We start from the raw sequence: 15,544 nt of genomic DNA on the forward strand, positions 1-15,544 counted from the left end.
GCCAAAAGAAAGGCGCCGATGGACCTCGAAGTGGCTGGCTTCGAGGTCAAACATGCGGGGAAGAAAGTGGCGGGTCTGGCGGTTGAGGGGACGGTAGTCACGGAGCCCCCGAAACCGCAGAGGCAGCGGAGGGTCAGACTGGCCCTCACATCGGCGACGACTACCGTAGCGTCATTGCCCGAACAGATGGAGGTCGAGCAGACCATCGACCTGACCGAGGCGTGCGACCCGGCTCAGCCCTACAGTCCCCCTCTCGTGGATAAGGACCTCAGGGCAATACAGAAGGTGGAGAGAACAGCAGATGCCCCTCCACTTGAGATGGAAATCGAAGAGAGCGTCCCGTTGATAGGCACGGAGGTGGAGGCGAACGAGGACACGGGCGACGCCGCGCCGGTGGACAAAAAGGAGGAGAAGAAGGAGAACCTAGTGGGCTACATTTAATGGCCCTCAGAGTGCTCCAGGTCAACCTGAATCACGCTCGCGCGGCCCAGGACTTATTCTGCCAGGTCCTGGCCAAGCGTGGGTGTGGTTTGGGTATCGTGGCGGAGCCATACCGCGTACCTCGCGATCACCCCTGCTGGTTCAGCGACAGGGGTGGCTCCGCCGCGATAACGGTAAGAGCGGCGCCGACGTCCCCTCCATACAGCCTTAAATGTGCGGGGGAGGGCTTTGTCGCTGTTGAATATGGGCCCCTCTGCGCGGTGGCGGTCTACGCCCCTCCTAGTTGGACCCGTGCCAGACACGGGCAGCTCCTCGCCGAGGTCGAGGGCTGCGTGCGGTCGTGCACGACTGGTCGGGTCCTGGTCGCGGGGGATTTCAACGCAAAGTCCACGCTGTGGGGTTCCCCGCGGACAGATCAGAGGGGCGACATCACTGAGCGATGGGCGGCGGGTCTCGGCCTCTGTTTGGCGAACAAGGGCCGTGAGAACACGTGCGTGCGGGCGCGGGGGGGGGGGGGTTCATTGTTGACCTCACGTGGGCCACGCCCCTCGTCTCTGGCGATTTGCGCAACTGGCGGGTGGTCTCTGAATTGGAGACCCTCTCGGATCATCAATACATCGAGATGGTGATCCTGGGAAGCCCGCCAGGCCAGCTCACCCGCCGCCTGGCCGCTGGCAGAATGCAGCGCAGATGGGCCCTCAAGAAATTAGACGCGGATCTCTTTCAGGCCGCGATCCTGGCCCTCACATGGGGCAGAGAGAATGTGGATCACGGGGGGGGGGGGCGGAGGTCGACGTGGTTGACGTCGATGAGCTTGCTGGAGGCGTGGTACGGTTAGTATCGCGTGCGTGCGACGTGGCCATGCCCCGGCTCAAACCAATGCCTTCTCGAAGACAGGCGTATCGGTGGACTGAGAATTTGGCCGCTCTTGGGCGCTCCTCGGTCCATGCCAAACGCCAATGGAGAACGGCGCGTGCGGGACGATGCCGCGGTGACGCCCTCTCCGAGGAGGAGGCCGGACGGGCCTGGCGTTCCGCCTGCCAGGACCTGGTCCGAGAGATTTGCGCGGCCAAGGAGCGAGCCTGGAAGGAGCTCCTTGACAGCGTGAAGGAGGATCCGTGGGGGCGCCCCTATAGGCTTGTATTGAACAGGCTGAAGCCATGGATGCCCCCATTGACGGAGACGCTGGCCTCCGAGTTCGTCAGACGAATAGTCAATGAACTATTCCCCTCCGCGGATTGGGGGGAGGTTAACTTTCTCCCCACCGCTTATTACGAGTGGGAGGGGACCTGGGAGGTCAGCGACGAGGAGCTATCGAGGGCTCTCAAAAGGGTCAGGAAGGGCAAGGCCCCTGGCGCCGACGGCATTCCGGGCCGCGCGTAGACCTTGGCCGCGGGGGGAATCGCCGGCGACATGAAACGGGTGTACACCGCCTGCTTACGAGCCGGCAGATTCCCCCGGGAATGGAAAATGGCTAGCCTAGTGCTTCTGTCAAAGCCGGGCAAATCTTCGGAACAACCCGGCGCGTACCGTCCCATATGTCTGCTGGACGAGGCAGGCAAGATATTCGAGGGAATGATCGCCGAACGCCTCGTCCAGCACCTGTCCCGGAGGGGAAAAGAGGGAATCTCGGATGACCAATTCGGCTTCTGTGCCGAGAGATCGACCATCGACGCGATAAAGCGCGTCCTTTCTCGAACGGTGGCCGAGATCGCGGAGGGGGGGGGTGGTGGCAGGCGTCAGTTTCGACGTAAAAAATGCCTTTAACTCCCTCCCTTGGCCCGCGATAGGGGACGTCCTGATAGCGTTCGGCGTCCCTGATTACATGATCGCGGTCATCCGAGATTATTTCCGGGACAGGGGTCTGATGTATTCAGACCGGGACGGTGTCCTGAGGACTCGTCTGATCGAGTGCGGGGCCCCCCAGGGGTCGGTCCTGGGGCCCCTGCTATGGATTATTGGGTACGATCGAGTCCTCAAGACTCCCCTCCCCGCATGCTGTTGGCTCTCGGGATATGCCGATGACATATACCTGGGAGTCAACGGGGAGGGGTGGCGGGAGCTTTTTAGGCTGGCCAACGTGGCAGCTGAAAGCGTGGTGCGCTCGATCGAGAGACTGGGTTTAGAGGTGGCGCCCCAGAAAACCCAGTTCACGGTTTTCTACAACAAAAGGGAACGGGGCCCACCTCCGGAAAAACTCTGCCTCTCGATCAGAGGAGTTAGAGTCCCGACCACTCCGTAGATGAAATACCTCGGTATGTGGCTGGACAGCGGAAAGAGCTTTGGCGAGCACGTGGCCCGCGTAGCCTCGAAGGCCGCACAGATGGCTAACTGTCTGGCCCGGCTTATGCCAAACCTTGGCGGGGCGGGGGGCGCGTGCGTCGTCTCTACGTCGCGGTGGTCCATTCGGTGCTGCTATACGCAGCTATACGCAGATATGGTGGGAAAAGGTGAGCCAGACAGCTCGCCTGCGTGGGCGCCTGGCGGCGGTACAGCGGATCGTCGCAATCCGCGCCGCCAGGGCATATCGGACTGTATCGCACGTAGGGGCGACCGTCCTCGCCGAAAAACCGCCCGCGCATCTCGTCGCGAGGATGCACGCGTTGGTGTATGAGAACATTGCGGCGGCGCGCGGGCGCAGACAGGTCATCGTCTCAAGGGCGAGGGCGTTGCTAAGGCTCCAAGGAAGGGAGGCCCTCCTTCAATGGTGGTTCGACTGGCTGTCGGACCCCCGACAGGCCAGCTATGGAAGGAAGACCGCGGAGGCTGTCCAGCCGGTACTCGCGGAGTGGGTGGAGGGCCGGAAATACAGATACCTGGCCTTCCACGCGGTGCAGGTGCTGACCGGCCACGGTTGTTTCAGCGCGTACCTGCACCGCATCGGGAAGGAGCGCACCACGTGCTGCTATTACTGCCCGGGGGTGGCGGACACGGCGTAGCACACTTTAGAGTTCTGCCCCTTTTGGGACGAACAGCGCCGTGTCCTCCGGGCAGCCATAGGTGAGGATCTCTCCCTACCGGCCGTGGTGGCTGCGATCGTGCAGCCGGGCCGGGAGGGAGAGACAAAATGGAGAGCGTTCGCCTACTTCTGCGACCAGGTGTTGTCGCGGAAGGAGGCGGACGAGAGGATGAGAAGGGGGGAGGTTTCCCCTCCCTCCACCCCTCAAGAGAGCAATGAGGATGACGAAGGGGGCCCCTCCCCAGGTTCCGGGCCTTCCGACTCCTCGGCGACGTAATTGAGCTGCAAAGCAGCGTCGTCGTTGCCGCAATGACGGTGGCAACCGCGGGACGACGGCCTCCGACGGGGCGTCGTCCCGGGGCACCCGCTTCCCCTGATTCACCGCACTTATGCGGGGCGGGTGTGCCGATCTATTCGAGGAGGGTGGTGCGAGCGGCACAGGGGCAGACAATCCTCTCTTCGGAGAGGGTCCGCCCCCTGCCGCTCTTCTTTCGCTGCCGGGGCAGCCGGCGGAGGTGCGCGCCGGGGGGTCTGGCTCGGGCCGATACCCTACGGGGGTCGGTCACATGTGCCGCTCCCCGGCGCGCGAAGGCAGGAGGCCGCGGCCGCTTCGGCGACCGTGGCGTCCGCCTGCCCGCTTGCGGGCGCGGGGGAGGGAGGAACGGGCGGTGGCGGCCGCTTCGGCGGTCGTCGTCGTCCTCCTCCCTTCCCCGCTCGGGAGGGCGGGCGAGAGGACTGGGAGAGCCTCTCGCTCGCTGCCTATAGGCAACTCCTGAAGGGGGGTGGTGGATAAGGGTGGTGGCACTCATCCGCTACTTGTAGAAGCTAGGAGGGCTTGCCCTAACAAGGGCGACATGCGGGGGGGCCCACGGATGTGATGCCTTCGGGCTTTCCCGGGGCCTCTTCTCATGGTCATAGCGAGGGTCACCGGTTGGGGGTTTAGTGGGTAGGCGGCGGGTCGGACCCTGGTCTGGCTCGTTGAATCCCACACTTCCTCTGCCCCGCCCAGGGGTGGAGGGGTCTTCCCCTCTTAGGAGGGGTCACAGGGCACGGCCGTCGCCGGGTCCGGTTGGGCAATATCAGCTTATACAGTCTTTTTGACGTAGAACTACGTCTTTCTCGGGGGGTATGCGAGTACGACTGCAACGTTTTCTTGCAACGTTTTCTTGCAACATTTTCATGCAACGTTTTCTTTTTCTCGAAAAGTATTTAAAAAATATATATTTTATTATATAGTTTTTGGAAGCTCTCGATGTAAGCTAAATGTTTTCGTGGTTAATTTTTCAATATAAGTTTGTTTTGGAAAAGTATTAAAGAAAAATATACTTTATTATATAGTTTTTGAAAGATCTCTTGATGTAAGCTATGGGTTTTCGCAATTTCAAAAAGAAATAAATGAATGAATAAATGGATGAATGGATTTAATAAATACATAAATGAATGAATGAATGGATGAATGAATAATGAATAAATGGGTGAATGGGTGAATGGATGAATGGATGAATAATTGAATGGATTTAATAAATAAATAAATGAATGAATAAATGAATGGATTGATGAATGGATGAATGGGTTAATGGATGAATTGATGAATGGATTTAATAAATAAATTAATGAATGAATAAATGGATGAATGGATGAATGGGTGTGTGTGAATGAATGAATAGATTTAATAAATAAATAAATGAATGAATGAATAGATGAATGGATGATATATATATATATGGATGGACGATATATTCAAGATTTTGTATACTAAATTATTTAAAGAAAGATATATTTTTTCAATAAAATTTTATTTATTTAATTTAAAATTAATAAATATTTTTTTATTTTTGTAGCATTAACATTTTAACATTTATTTTCTTTTTAATTTTTCTGTTGTAAATTTTGTTCATCCTCTTTTTTTTCATTCTGCTTTCGCTTCCTATACAGAGAATAATTTCTTATAACGATATTTATACAAAAACAACAAATATACATCTTTAAAATTTTTTTTACGGTAAACGCTTTTCAGTTTCCTTTTCCTTAGTCTTCCGTTTTACATTTTCTGCTTGCTTCCTTTCATATTCTAACATAGCGCTCAGCAATCACCATTAACCAATCACAGAGCCGTATTAGTATCTTAAGATATTACTTAAGACGGTCTTGAAATAAGATCTTGAGATATCGGGCTCATTTTTTTTAATCGATAGAGAATCATTCAACGAAAATTGGTATTAAATTGGGCGATGATCTGTAAAAAGGTTTTTTAAAAAATTTTTTTTTAGAAAAGTGTGTTTTACGCTGTAACTTTTTTAATATTTGAGATAGCAATCTATATTTAATTTTATTGTATTTTCCAGTTTTTTCTACCCCTATTTCATATATAATTAATTAAAATTCAGTCTGTAGAAAACTTCATAAGTTGCGAGTTTCACATGTCACATGTCATTTAGTGAATTTCAAGATAATATCGATTTTTAATAATATATTTTTACGAGAAACGGAAAAAAATAAATAAGTAATGGAAGAATATAACAATTGTAAGTTAAAATTACATTTATCTACTACTGTTCGGATCCGTCCTTCGAACGGCGCGCCTGCGAGTGCGGCAACCCGGTCCGCGCGCTCAAGCCCGTCCGGCCGGGCGCACATGGCACCACCCCACTCGCGCGCCGCTAGCGCGAGTAACACCTGTCGCCGCGGGGCTGCTGTCGTTACTCGCAATCAAAATTCGGCAAGAAAGATACATAAGGGCGAGCCGGCCCAGGACGAATTCGTTCTCTTCTCTCACGTTGAGGCTACAATATACCGGGCGTTAAATATACCGGCAGTAGCGACCGTGATTGAGACGAACCTTGCGTATTCTGCTCCAACCTGGAGCGAGCGGAATCCTCGCACCGTTTCTCGGAACGACGTGCCACCGACTTGCGCCTGCTATTAAGCAAGGGAGAGTCTGCCCCTCCCACCTGCCGAACCGAACAAGTTTGGTCCGTGGTGGTAGTAGCACAGGGCAACTCTGCCCGCTCTAGCAGAGGCCGCCGACGACCACGACCAAGGAGAAGAGCCAGGAGGCCCTCGCCTAACGACGACCAACCGCTGCCGGACCGGCACCGCCACCAGAGCTGTGGTGGCCATTGATACGGGTGACGATCCCCGAGTCGCACAAGCAAATCACACCCCCATCAGGGCTGACACTAGTGCCTGGCGATCCGAGGGCAGAAAGGCCCCTACCTCCGAATTCCTGGAGGTCTGTGGGCACCCAGACCGAGAAACGCATGAAGAAGAAAAGGAGCAGGGAGACAAAGACCGCACCGGCCCTGCCCTCCCTTGAAATCCCGGAGTTTCCCCTAGATAGAACTTCCCTGACTCCGGGAAAAGCAATAGACGCGAATAACAACCGCGAGAAAGTAACAGTGGCTGAGCGAGCAGCCAGCCACCGGCTCCCGCGTTAGGCCACCGTATTTTTTTGAGAAGTCCGGCGCCTCTGTGCGCCGGCATAAGAGCAGTCTAAAGATAAGGCCCCATCCACAAGTCACGCGCTGATACGTTAAGAGTCATCATGTATATATTAGAGAAATAAAGCTCACTTTTACCAGAGCTTCGACTCGTTCGATTCACTCGCCTCAGACTTCCTTGCTCCCGACCGTGTCGAAACAACTACATATATATATATATATATATATATATATATATATATGCATGTGTAATATGTTTAATATTAATATAAATATAAATAAAATATATTTAATCTTTTAAAATTCTAGTATTGGATGACGGTTGGAATGAAGCATTAATAGAAATGATGATAAAAGACGAGGAACTTATTAATAACATGATAAATTATTATGAAAACGTATCATGGATAAAACGTATCGTGTATTGTGGATTTTTGAAAAAAATTCACAAAAGTAAGTGAATATTAAATATAACAAAATTTTAGAATTGTTTGTAATAACACGGGCGTGTTGCGCTAATGCATTGTTAAAGGTTAATTAATTCAACGAAGTATTAGCGCAACACACGCGTGTGCGCAAATCTTTAAACTATTAATATTAAAAGCCATGATTTATACACTGACAGAATTTTCGCTAAGAATTTACTGTAATAAATTATGTTATTTTATAGAATATAAAGATATTCAAATGGCGGAAAAAATAAAACAGAAAGAGGAAGAAAAACGAAAATTTAAAGATGACAGTGGAGACGAACTTGAAAAAGAAAAAGAAAGAAAACCGACAAAAAAAAAGGAAATGCATGAAAACATGTTATACTAAAATTTTTCTAACAAAATATTTAAATAAATTGTTAAATTTTTTTTATAAACATTTTTTGAGAATAAAACATGTCTTTAATAAATTATTTAAAATAATGTAAATGTTTATTGGAAGAAGCATATTTATAATTATTTAAGATTTAATAACGATATATTGCTATCGTAGAGAAAAGACGGAAGGAAAGATAGAGAGATATAGAAGAATTTGTTTACAGAGTAAGTGAATATTAATTATAATTAAACAAAATTACAAAATGGCTTTTAATTCTATCAATTAAAAAAAAAACAGGCCATATCTCAATATTTGCGGAAATTAGAGCAACCACGGACATTTTAAAAAAAATTCAAATTTTTTTTAAAAAAAGAACCCTTTTACCGATCATCGCCAAATTCAATACCAACTTTTCTTGAACGAGACTCTATCAATTAAAAAAAAATAACAGCCCGATATCTCAATATTTGCGAAAGTTAAAGCAACTACGGACATTTTTAAAAAAATTTAAAATTTTTTTAAAAAGGAACCCTTTTACCGATCATCGTCAAATTCAATACCAACTTTCCTTGAATGATACTCTATTGATTTAAAAAAAAAAACAGCCTGATATCTCAATATTTGCGGAAGTTAGAGCAACCACATCAAATGTGCACATACACACACACACACACATACATACACACATACGGACATTTTTTTAGGCGATATTTCGACGTTTTACAACAATTTGAACATATTGGCAGAAAAAACTCAAAAACCAATCTCTTTGTTGGTTTCTTCTACTTCTATTTCATATATATATTTTTTTAATTTGGTTGACTAAATCCAACTTTATACACAATCAAAGGTTCATATACGAAAATCACGAAAACAAAGCTTCCTCTATGAGGAAACAAAATTAATAACAATTGAGGAAAACCGCGTCTTTTCGCAAAAACTTGTTGAATCGTTTTGTTATCACAAAACCATGATCCCCTAAAAATTTGAAGAAAATCGTTCTTTGCGATCGGTCGCCAGTAAATAAATTATTAATAAAAAATTAATAATGTTTGAAAACGCGATGAAACATTGAGGAGAAAAGGGTGAATGTTGCCATCTATGATGTTTTATAGAAAGTACTAGCGATTTTGTAAACTCACTTCAGTTGGCAAATCTAGTTCCCTAGAAAAATTGTATAGCGTAAAGCGCTAGAGGCGCGACGTATCGATATTCAATTCATGTGATTGCCGCGTGAAGAAGAAAGCGCGCGTGCATGTACAAGCTTGCGACCCGGGCAACCGGCGTTATTCGTTTTTTGTTTGTCTATCAGTGAAGACATGTTTCTGACCTTCTGCCGTGTAATCTGAATTCGTTATTATATTGATTGCGAATCAATGTAATCGACGAGTGTGATACTTTATGTAACCGAATGAGAAGTTCGAGAAGATCCGAGGGACTGTAATGAGATTAAAAACGATCCAAGGGACTGTAATTGACGCACGGCAGAACCAGGGCTCGATTTCATTCTCAGACGTATGAGAGATTGACGCCATTACTCCGTTTCTTGATGATGAAAAGAAAACGACTTTTTTAAAAGTGCATCCACACACGGTGGACACCAGTATTCAGGTAACTCTTAGATTTCTGATAGAAGCCATCGATCACGACTAAGATAAAAACTGTCGGAAACGTCTACAGTCTACTCGATCTTTGGTTCAGAAATCTCGAGAGATCTACCGTCCAGTAAAGGACGTTTGAAAGGCTTCCGCGCTTCAGCGAAGCATTTTTATTGACAGGAACGATAATCGTTCTTCTCACTTGAGTACTCAAGTTATTTGTTTACGGGTTGCAACCATTTATAAACTATTCATTTTGGCCAAGTAAAGTAAAATATACAAGCTTACGATACGTTTAACTCTATTTTTTGTGATAGTTAATTTCACATATTCTTTGATACATATTGCGAAGAGATTCATTTGTTTTATCAATACGAATTATAATTCATCAAATGTTTAAGATAAGATGTATATTGCTTCAATTGTTCTGAACAAGATTCGTCAATAAATTCAACGCTCATCTACTCAGAAATTATAATCAATTATTTAACACAATACATCGATTTATGTGAAATACTTTAAAATCTTCGTTGCGTTTTCAAGAATTGATGTTGAATTAATGCGTTTAATAAAGATTGCTATTCAACGCATTATTCACTTATAAATTTTATGTGTATGATTATTTTAGTTAATTATTGATTATGATATCATTTTGTCATGTCTAATAGTCTTTTCAGTGATTAAATAATTTAAAGATACATTCAAAGCTATCATATCATATTAATTCTTTCTTTATAATTACCTTGTAATATATGATTATTTTACGTTTCAAGTTTCAAATTGAGATCATACATTCAACTAATGTTTATATTTCTTTCATTGAACGGACTATTACAATGTGAATTATATATTGTTACTTGATTAATGTGATTATTGAATTTTGCCATAATGGTTTATGAATATGATTGAAAATTATCCTGCTATATTCTCTAAATATATTTTATTTTGTCAACAATTAAAACTCAGTGTTTCCTTCACCGCCATAGCCCACGATCTATACGGGTTGTGTACAAATAATAATTAAAGAAAACCGCGTCTTCTCGCAAATACTTGCTGAATCGTTTTTTTATCGCAAGAACGTGATCTCCTAAAAATTTGGAGAAAATCGTACTTTGCGATCGGTCGCCACCGAATAAACTATTAATAAAAAAATTAATAACAATTAAAGGGAACCGCGTCCCCTCGCAAAACCTTGCGGAATCGTTTTGTTATTGCAAAAACGTGATCCTCTCAAAATTTGGAGAGAATCGTTCTTTGCTATGTTCTACAATTATTTATCGAATAATCTATAACAATTAAAACATGTTTTTATATCATACCGATAAAAAAACAATTTGAATATTATGAAAAATCATTATACAGAGATATATTTAATCTTCATTAATTAATAATATCAAAAAGCCCAGCGGCCGATAATAATTAACCTACGATACGTTCGGACCCCCTAAGGAACCCACATGATATTCGGCCCTGTCCGGGAGACGTTCCGCTGCTAGTTCCCGCTGCTAGCTTCAGCGATATCGTTCGGCTCGCAGGGCTGGGTGGTACTTGGGCGGCGGCTCGCACGACAGTGATCATCTCTTGGCCCGGCGGGGCCACGCTGGGCCCGCGCGCGCCCGCAAGCCGGTGTCCCTAGCCCGCTCGGTGCTGCGCCCTGGCACGTTAAGGTGCCTTTTCATGTTGACGCTCGACGCTCGATTTGGGCGTCAAACTTGATCACGTGATAGGTTGTAACCGGACGGTACATGGGAAGACACGAATCAACGCGGGGTGTCCTTGAATTCAACGGTCGCCACTCGGTTTGACCTCTGATATACCGAGAAGGTAAGTATCTATCGAATTTTCAATCAGACTAATTATTCTTCTTTTCAGGTTCCTGCCACATGAGGATCATCGCCGTCGCCGTCCAGGATCGCCGCTGCCACCGTCTTCCAGGATCAACGAGGGACTTCGAGTGATCGACGCCAATGGATCAGGTATGGTACAGAAGGTAAGTCCAATCGAATAATTTTCAAGAAATTTTTGACAAAAGATTGTATAATTTATTCAATTTGACTGATTTTCATTCACAGTTGTTCACAAATATCGAAGTTACACAATCTGTCGGACGATTGCACGTTCGGGCTGACACGCCCCTTTTCGTTACGACGCACAAGATTTTTCGGCACTAATTCGCCGTTCGCTTATGTAAAAGCGATAATTAACGCGTTTCGCGGGCGTTCCCGGTTGTTATGGAAGTTACGAGATTACGATTTGCGCACTCGGATTACGATCGCGGGACTTAGCGCGACAACGAGAGTGTATGCGAAATTACGTGTTGCTCCGTGAACTATCCCCAAGAGACTGCCTCGAGTGGTCCGTCTCGCTCGGCCTCCCTACCATCGGCTATTTAGCCCCCACTCCGGCGCTCCCTGCGACTTTCTCCTTCGAGAAGTTTCCTAACTGCGCAGTTTGTCTCGGTAATTTTCCGCTCCGGTGTTTACGCGGGTCTATATGGAAATTTCCATGGGCGTTGCGCTCGCGATGCCCTGCCGTCCCGACGCCAGGGTAGTGGTTTTCCACTATTTCGAATATGCGTCCGCGGTTGACGCCGACCTGTGCGCCTATGCTAAATTCGCACGCCTTTTATGATTCCGGGCGACTTCCCCGGGGAAGACGTCCGGGTGACGAGCACCACGTCTGCCAACGTCGGCGACCTATCCTGACGTGTTCTTGGGACCTGGTATCCCGCTTTCCGAGGTCTTTCCTCGGCGATGACGTCCGCGTCGCAATCTACCGGACGGTACTTTATCTCGCGACCCAATTGTCGGAATTCGACGGCACGTGGTACGGCGCTTATCTAGCCTCTCTCCGTTCGTCAGAGCAACTCAGTTCCCGGAGATGATGCCCCTGGTGCGAGTTCGCGGACGGTACGCCAACTTGTCTACCGGTCGTCGGATTTCGACGGCGCGCGGTACGGAGCCTAATTAGGCCCTCCCCTCTCGTCAGGGCTACGCAGTTCCCGGAGATGACGCACCTGGTGCGAGTTTGCGGACGGTACGCCAACTTGTCTCCCGGTCGTCGGATTTCGACGGCGCGCGGTACGGAGCCTAATCAGCCCCCCCTCTCGTCAGGGCTACTCAGTTCCCGGAGATGACGCACCTGGTGCAAACTTCCGGACGGTACCCTAACTCGCGTATCCGTTATCGGATCGCTTCGATTTTCGGCTATGTGACCTTCTCGTGTCTCGTAGTTCTGTCATGCACCGCGCGATATCACGCCCCGATCGCTTTCTCGTAGATTACGGACGGTCCGCCATTTTCTATTCTCGCGGTCAAAATGCGATCTTGTCCAGCTACAGTTGCTTCCCGGGCTCCCCGATTCGGTCAGGGGCCGTTTATTAATGCGAGAATCTTTAATTAAACGAAATTGCGAACGGTCCGTCATCTTGGCTCCCCTTGGTCGGCCCTCGTCGCTACTGCGCCTTGCCGTCCTTGATGGTCTGGTTTGTCGTTAGGGACGGCTTCCACACCGTACGGGCATCTGGTTCGCTATACTTAAATCTATGATCGCGTCGGATTGTATTATGTGGGTAATTTTCGCGCCTGAGTTCGCGTTCCCCTAGCCATAATTTTAATAACGCTTGGGTCCTAGCCCAGTTGAGTTCCCCCTCCTCGGAATGCTGTGTCGGAATCTTAAATCTAGTTTGGTTTTCGTTCACCGTTGCCTCCTTTGGGTCGCTTGGCAGTCCCAGTGAAGCATACGGCTGCATGCTCCCCGTCAGCTCTGAGTCATAGGTCGCGTCTGGCTCAGGGCTTCCTTCATCCTCGGAGTCGTATGCGTCCCTTCTGAGGGTATACAATCGCATGTTTTCTATGCCGTATCTGTCCTCCGACCATTCCGATGAGATCTCAATTACGCTTTCGCGCTCCTCTTGTTCCTCGTCTGTCGTTGTTGCGTAGACGTATCGGTTGAATATTTCGCGCCATGGTTCTTCCTCGCGCTGATCCTCCTCCGACCGTTGTGACCCGTGTTCCTCTTCGTCATCGTCCGTTGTGAATTCGAGGTATCTGTTGACTATTTCGCGCCATGGTTCCTCATCACTGGTCTCAGCGACTTCGTCCATTGCGTCTCGCTGTCTGACGTATTCCTCGTTGTCGCTTCCTCTTCCAGGTGAGTGGTCCCGGTTCTCCTCGGGTTCGTCCCCCTCGTCGTCCGCGTCGAAGCCGAAATCGTTTATTCTTCCTTCTTCGACCACGCTCCTCGTTTCGCTACCTTCGACGTCTGATCCTTGCATGCTCTCGTCGTCTTTGTTCGGGCCATTTTCCTCATCATCCATATCGAAACCGCTCGGGATGTCCTCGCCCTCTTCCCTTTCTGTATCATACTCGGCTTGCTTTCCGTCGTAGCCAGTTTCGTCTTCGTACTCTTCTTCGTCCGTGTCGGGTCCCTCGTTCGGCCTTATTTCGTCCTCGGTTTGCCTCTCGGTGTCGCCCGATTGGTCCTCGTCTTCGGTATAATCCTCGTGGTCGGGTTGCTCCCCGTCATTCCTCGGTTCACTCCTTTCGGATTCCTCGTCTGATCTTGCCTCCTCATCGTAGCTCTCTTCCCTATCCGATCGTTCGTCCGCTTCTTCTCTCAACATCGCTCTCCGGTGCGGTTTGATTTGCCTCGCATTGTACACACCCTTCGTGTGTCTTTCGAGACTTTCGAGCAGGTAAGCGTTGGGTCTTATTATTCTTTGCACCCGGTACGGGCCATCGTATACGAGATGTATCTTTCTCGTGATCCGCCGGTTTGCGTCCGACCGACGGTGTAGCTTAATACATACCTCCTGGCCAACTTGGTATTCCGCTGTCCCATGTTTGTCCGCCTGCCGCTTTCGTTTGGCCGCGGCTTCCCTCAATTTTTCTCGTGCCGCTCCGACCTTTTCCTCCCAGGATGGTTCTTCCGTCACCAGTGGTTGCAATCTGGGATCGAGATCTAGCCGTCCGATTTCCCCGTCGTTCAATTCGCGGGGTGCATATCCCGTGGATGCGTGTGCCGTATTGTTGATCACCGACTCTGCCCTCGGCACGATCCGATGCCACGTATACTGCCGATCGCTCGCGTCAGTTCTCATGATCCGGCCCAATTCCCGCATCACCCGTTCCACAGGATTGGACTGTGGGTTGTATGGGGACGTTCTGCGTACCCCGAATCCCTTTTCGCGCGCGAAGTCACGCCATCTGTCCGTAAGGAATTGTCCTCCGTTGTCCGTCAATATCATCTGTGGTATCCCGATTTCCGCGAAGAAGCCGTTCTCCAGCGCTTCGGTGATTGTGTCCAACTTCTGGTCTTTCATGGGGTACATCTTGATATATTTGGAGAACTGGTCCATCACCACCAACACGTATTTCTCCCCCCTCGCCGTCCGTGGCAATGGTCCAAAAATGTCCAACGATAGGATTTCCCCCGGTGCCTCCGGAAGTTCATAATACTCATTCCCCACTGTGGGCCTGGTGTAGTATTTGGTGGCTTGGCACACGTCACACGACGCCACCACATCCCTCGCAATTCGCGCGAAGTTTGGTCCGTGAAAGTGCTTCTTCATAAATTCGAGGACCTTGTCCGTGCCGAAGTGAATTAATAGTTTGTGCGCCTCCCGCATAATCTTCCATACCGCTTTTTGTGGTAGAGCAATTCGGTCTCCGTCTGGGTATTTGATCCTGATCAACTCCTCACGCATATATACATTTTGCGGATCCTCGCGCCGTGCGGCTTGCAGCGAGTCTTCGCTGTTTTAATGTCGATCCACGGGGCGGTTTCTGCCCCTTGCCTCGCGTCATTGATGACCGCTATGCGTTTGTCTTCCACCTCCCCGTCGTACGTCACTCCTCTTCTCGAGAGGGTGTCCGCTATTATGTTCTCTTTTCCCGGTAAGTGGTGAATTTCTAGGTCAAACTCCTGTAGGAACGCAAACCATCTGGCGATCCTGCCATTATTGTGCACACATGTGCTTAGGAATTTGAGTGCCTGGTGGTCGGTATAAACTCTTACGTGTCGTCCCAGCAATAGGGTGTGCCATTTGCGTAGCGCCCATACCAGCGCCAGACATTCCAACTCTGTGACGGTATAATTCATTTCCGCCCCCTTCAGGCTGCGGCTCACATACCCCACGGTTTGTTTCTCATCCGATCCGTCAACGTATTGGAACAGACGGGCACCCAGTCCCGTTCTTGCCGCGTCCACGTACATTCCGAACCGCCACCCCGGCCGGATCAAATATAAGTCTGGCGCTTCCTTGAACGCCAACTTTATCTCGTTGAACGCGCTCT

General features: G+C 48.8%; 2 protein-coding genes across 2 annotated transcripts; both read left to right on the forward strand.

Moving 5' to 3' along the window:
* The first annotated feature begins 440 nt into the window (after positions 1-440).
* LOC143906940 (uncharacterized) lies at positions 441-1,824 on the forward strand. Its single transcript, XM_077423323.1, has 2 exons — positions 441-921; positions 1,064-1,824. Exons 1-2 carry the CDS (start codon positions 441-443, stop codon positions 1,822-1,824), a joined length of 1,242 nt encoding a protein of 413 aa, XP_077279449.1.
* An 874-nt stretch (positions 1,825-2,698) lies between these two features.
* LOC143906941 (uncharacterized) lies at positions 2,699-3,380 on the forward strand. Its single transcript, XM_077423324.1, has 2 exons — positions 2,699-2,891; positions 2,989-3,380. The coding sequence occupies exons 1-2, from the start codon at positions 2,699-2,701 to the stop codon at positions 3,378-3,380; spliced, it is 585 nt and encodes a 194-aa protein (XP_077279450.1).
* Positions 3,381-15,544: the final 12,164 nt, after the last annotated feature.

This window comes from Temnothorax americanus, unplaced genomic scaffold (assembly GCF_048541705.1).
Source record: "Temnothorax americanus isolate GAGA-0224 unplaced genomic scaffold, ASM4854170v1 Scaffold78, whole genome shotgun sequence".
In the NCBI taxonomy this organism is placed as follows: Eukaryota; Metazoa; Arthropoda; class Insecta; order Hymenoptera; family Formicidae; genus Temnothorax; species Temnothorax americanus.

Excerpts from the sequence above, each read along its gene's own strand:
- LOC143906941 (XM_077423324.1), top strand. The coding sequence starts at position 2,699 with ATGTGGCTGGACAGCGGAAAGAGCTTTGGCGAGCACGTGGCCCGCGTA. Across the intron at positions 2,892-2,988 it reads CGCAGATATGGTGGGAAAAG|GGGCGACCGTCCTCGCCGAA; the intron begins GTGAGCCAGACA and ends TATCGCACGTAG.
- LOC143906940 (XM_077423323.1), top strand. The coding sequence starts at position 441 with ATGGCCCTCAGAGTGCTCCAGGTCAACCTGAATCACGCTCGCGCGGCC. Across the intron at positions 922-1,063 it reads CTGTTTGGCGAACAAGGGCC|ATGGTGATCCTGGGAAGCCC; the intron begins GTGAGAACACGT and ends CAATACATCGAG.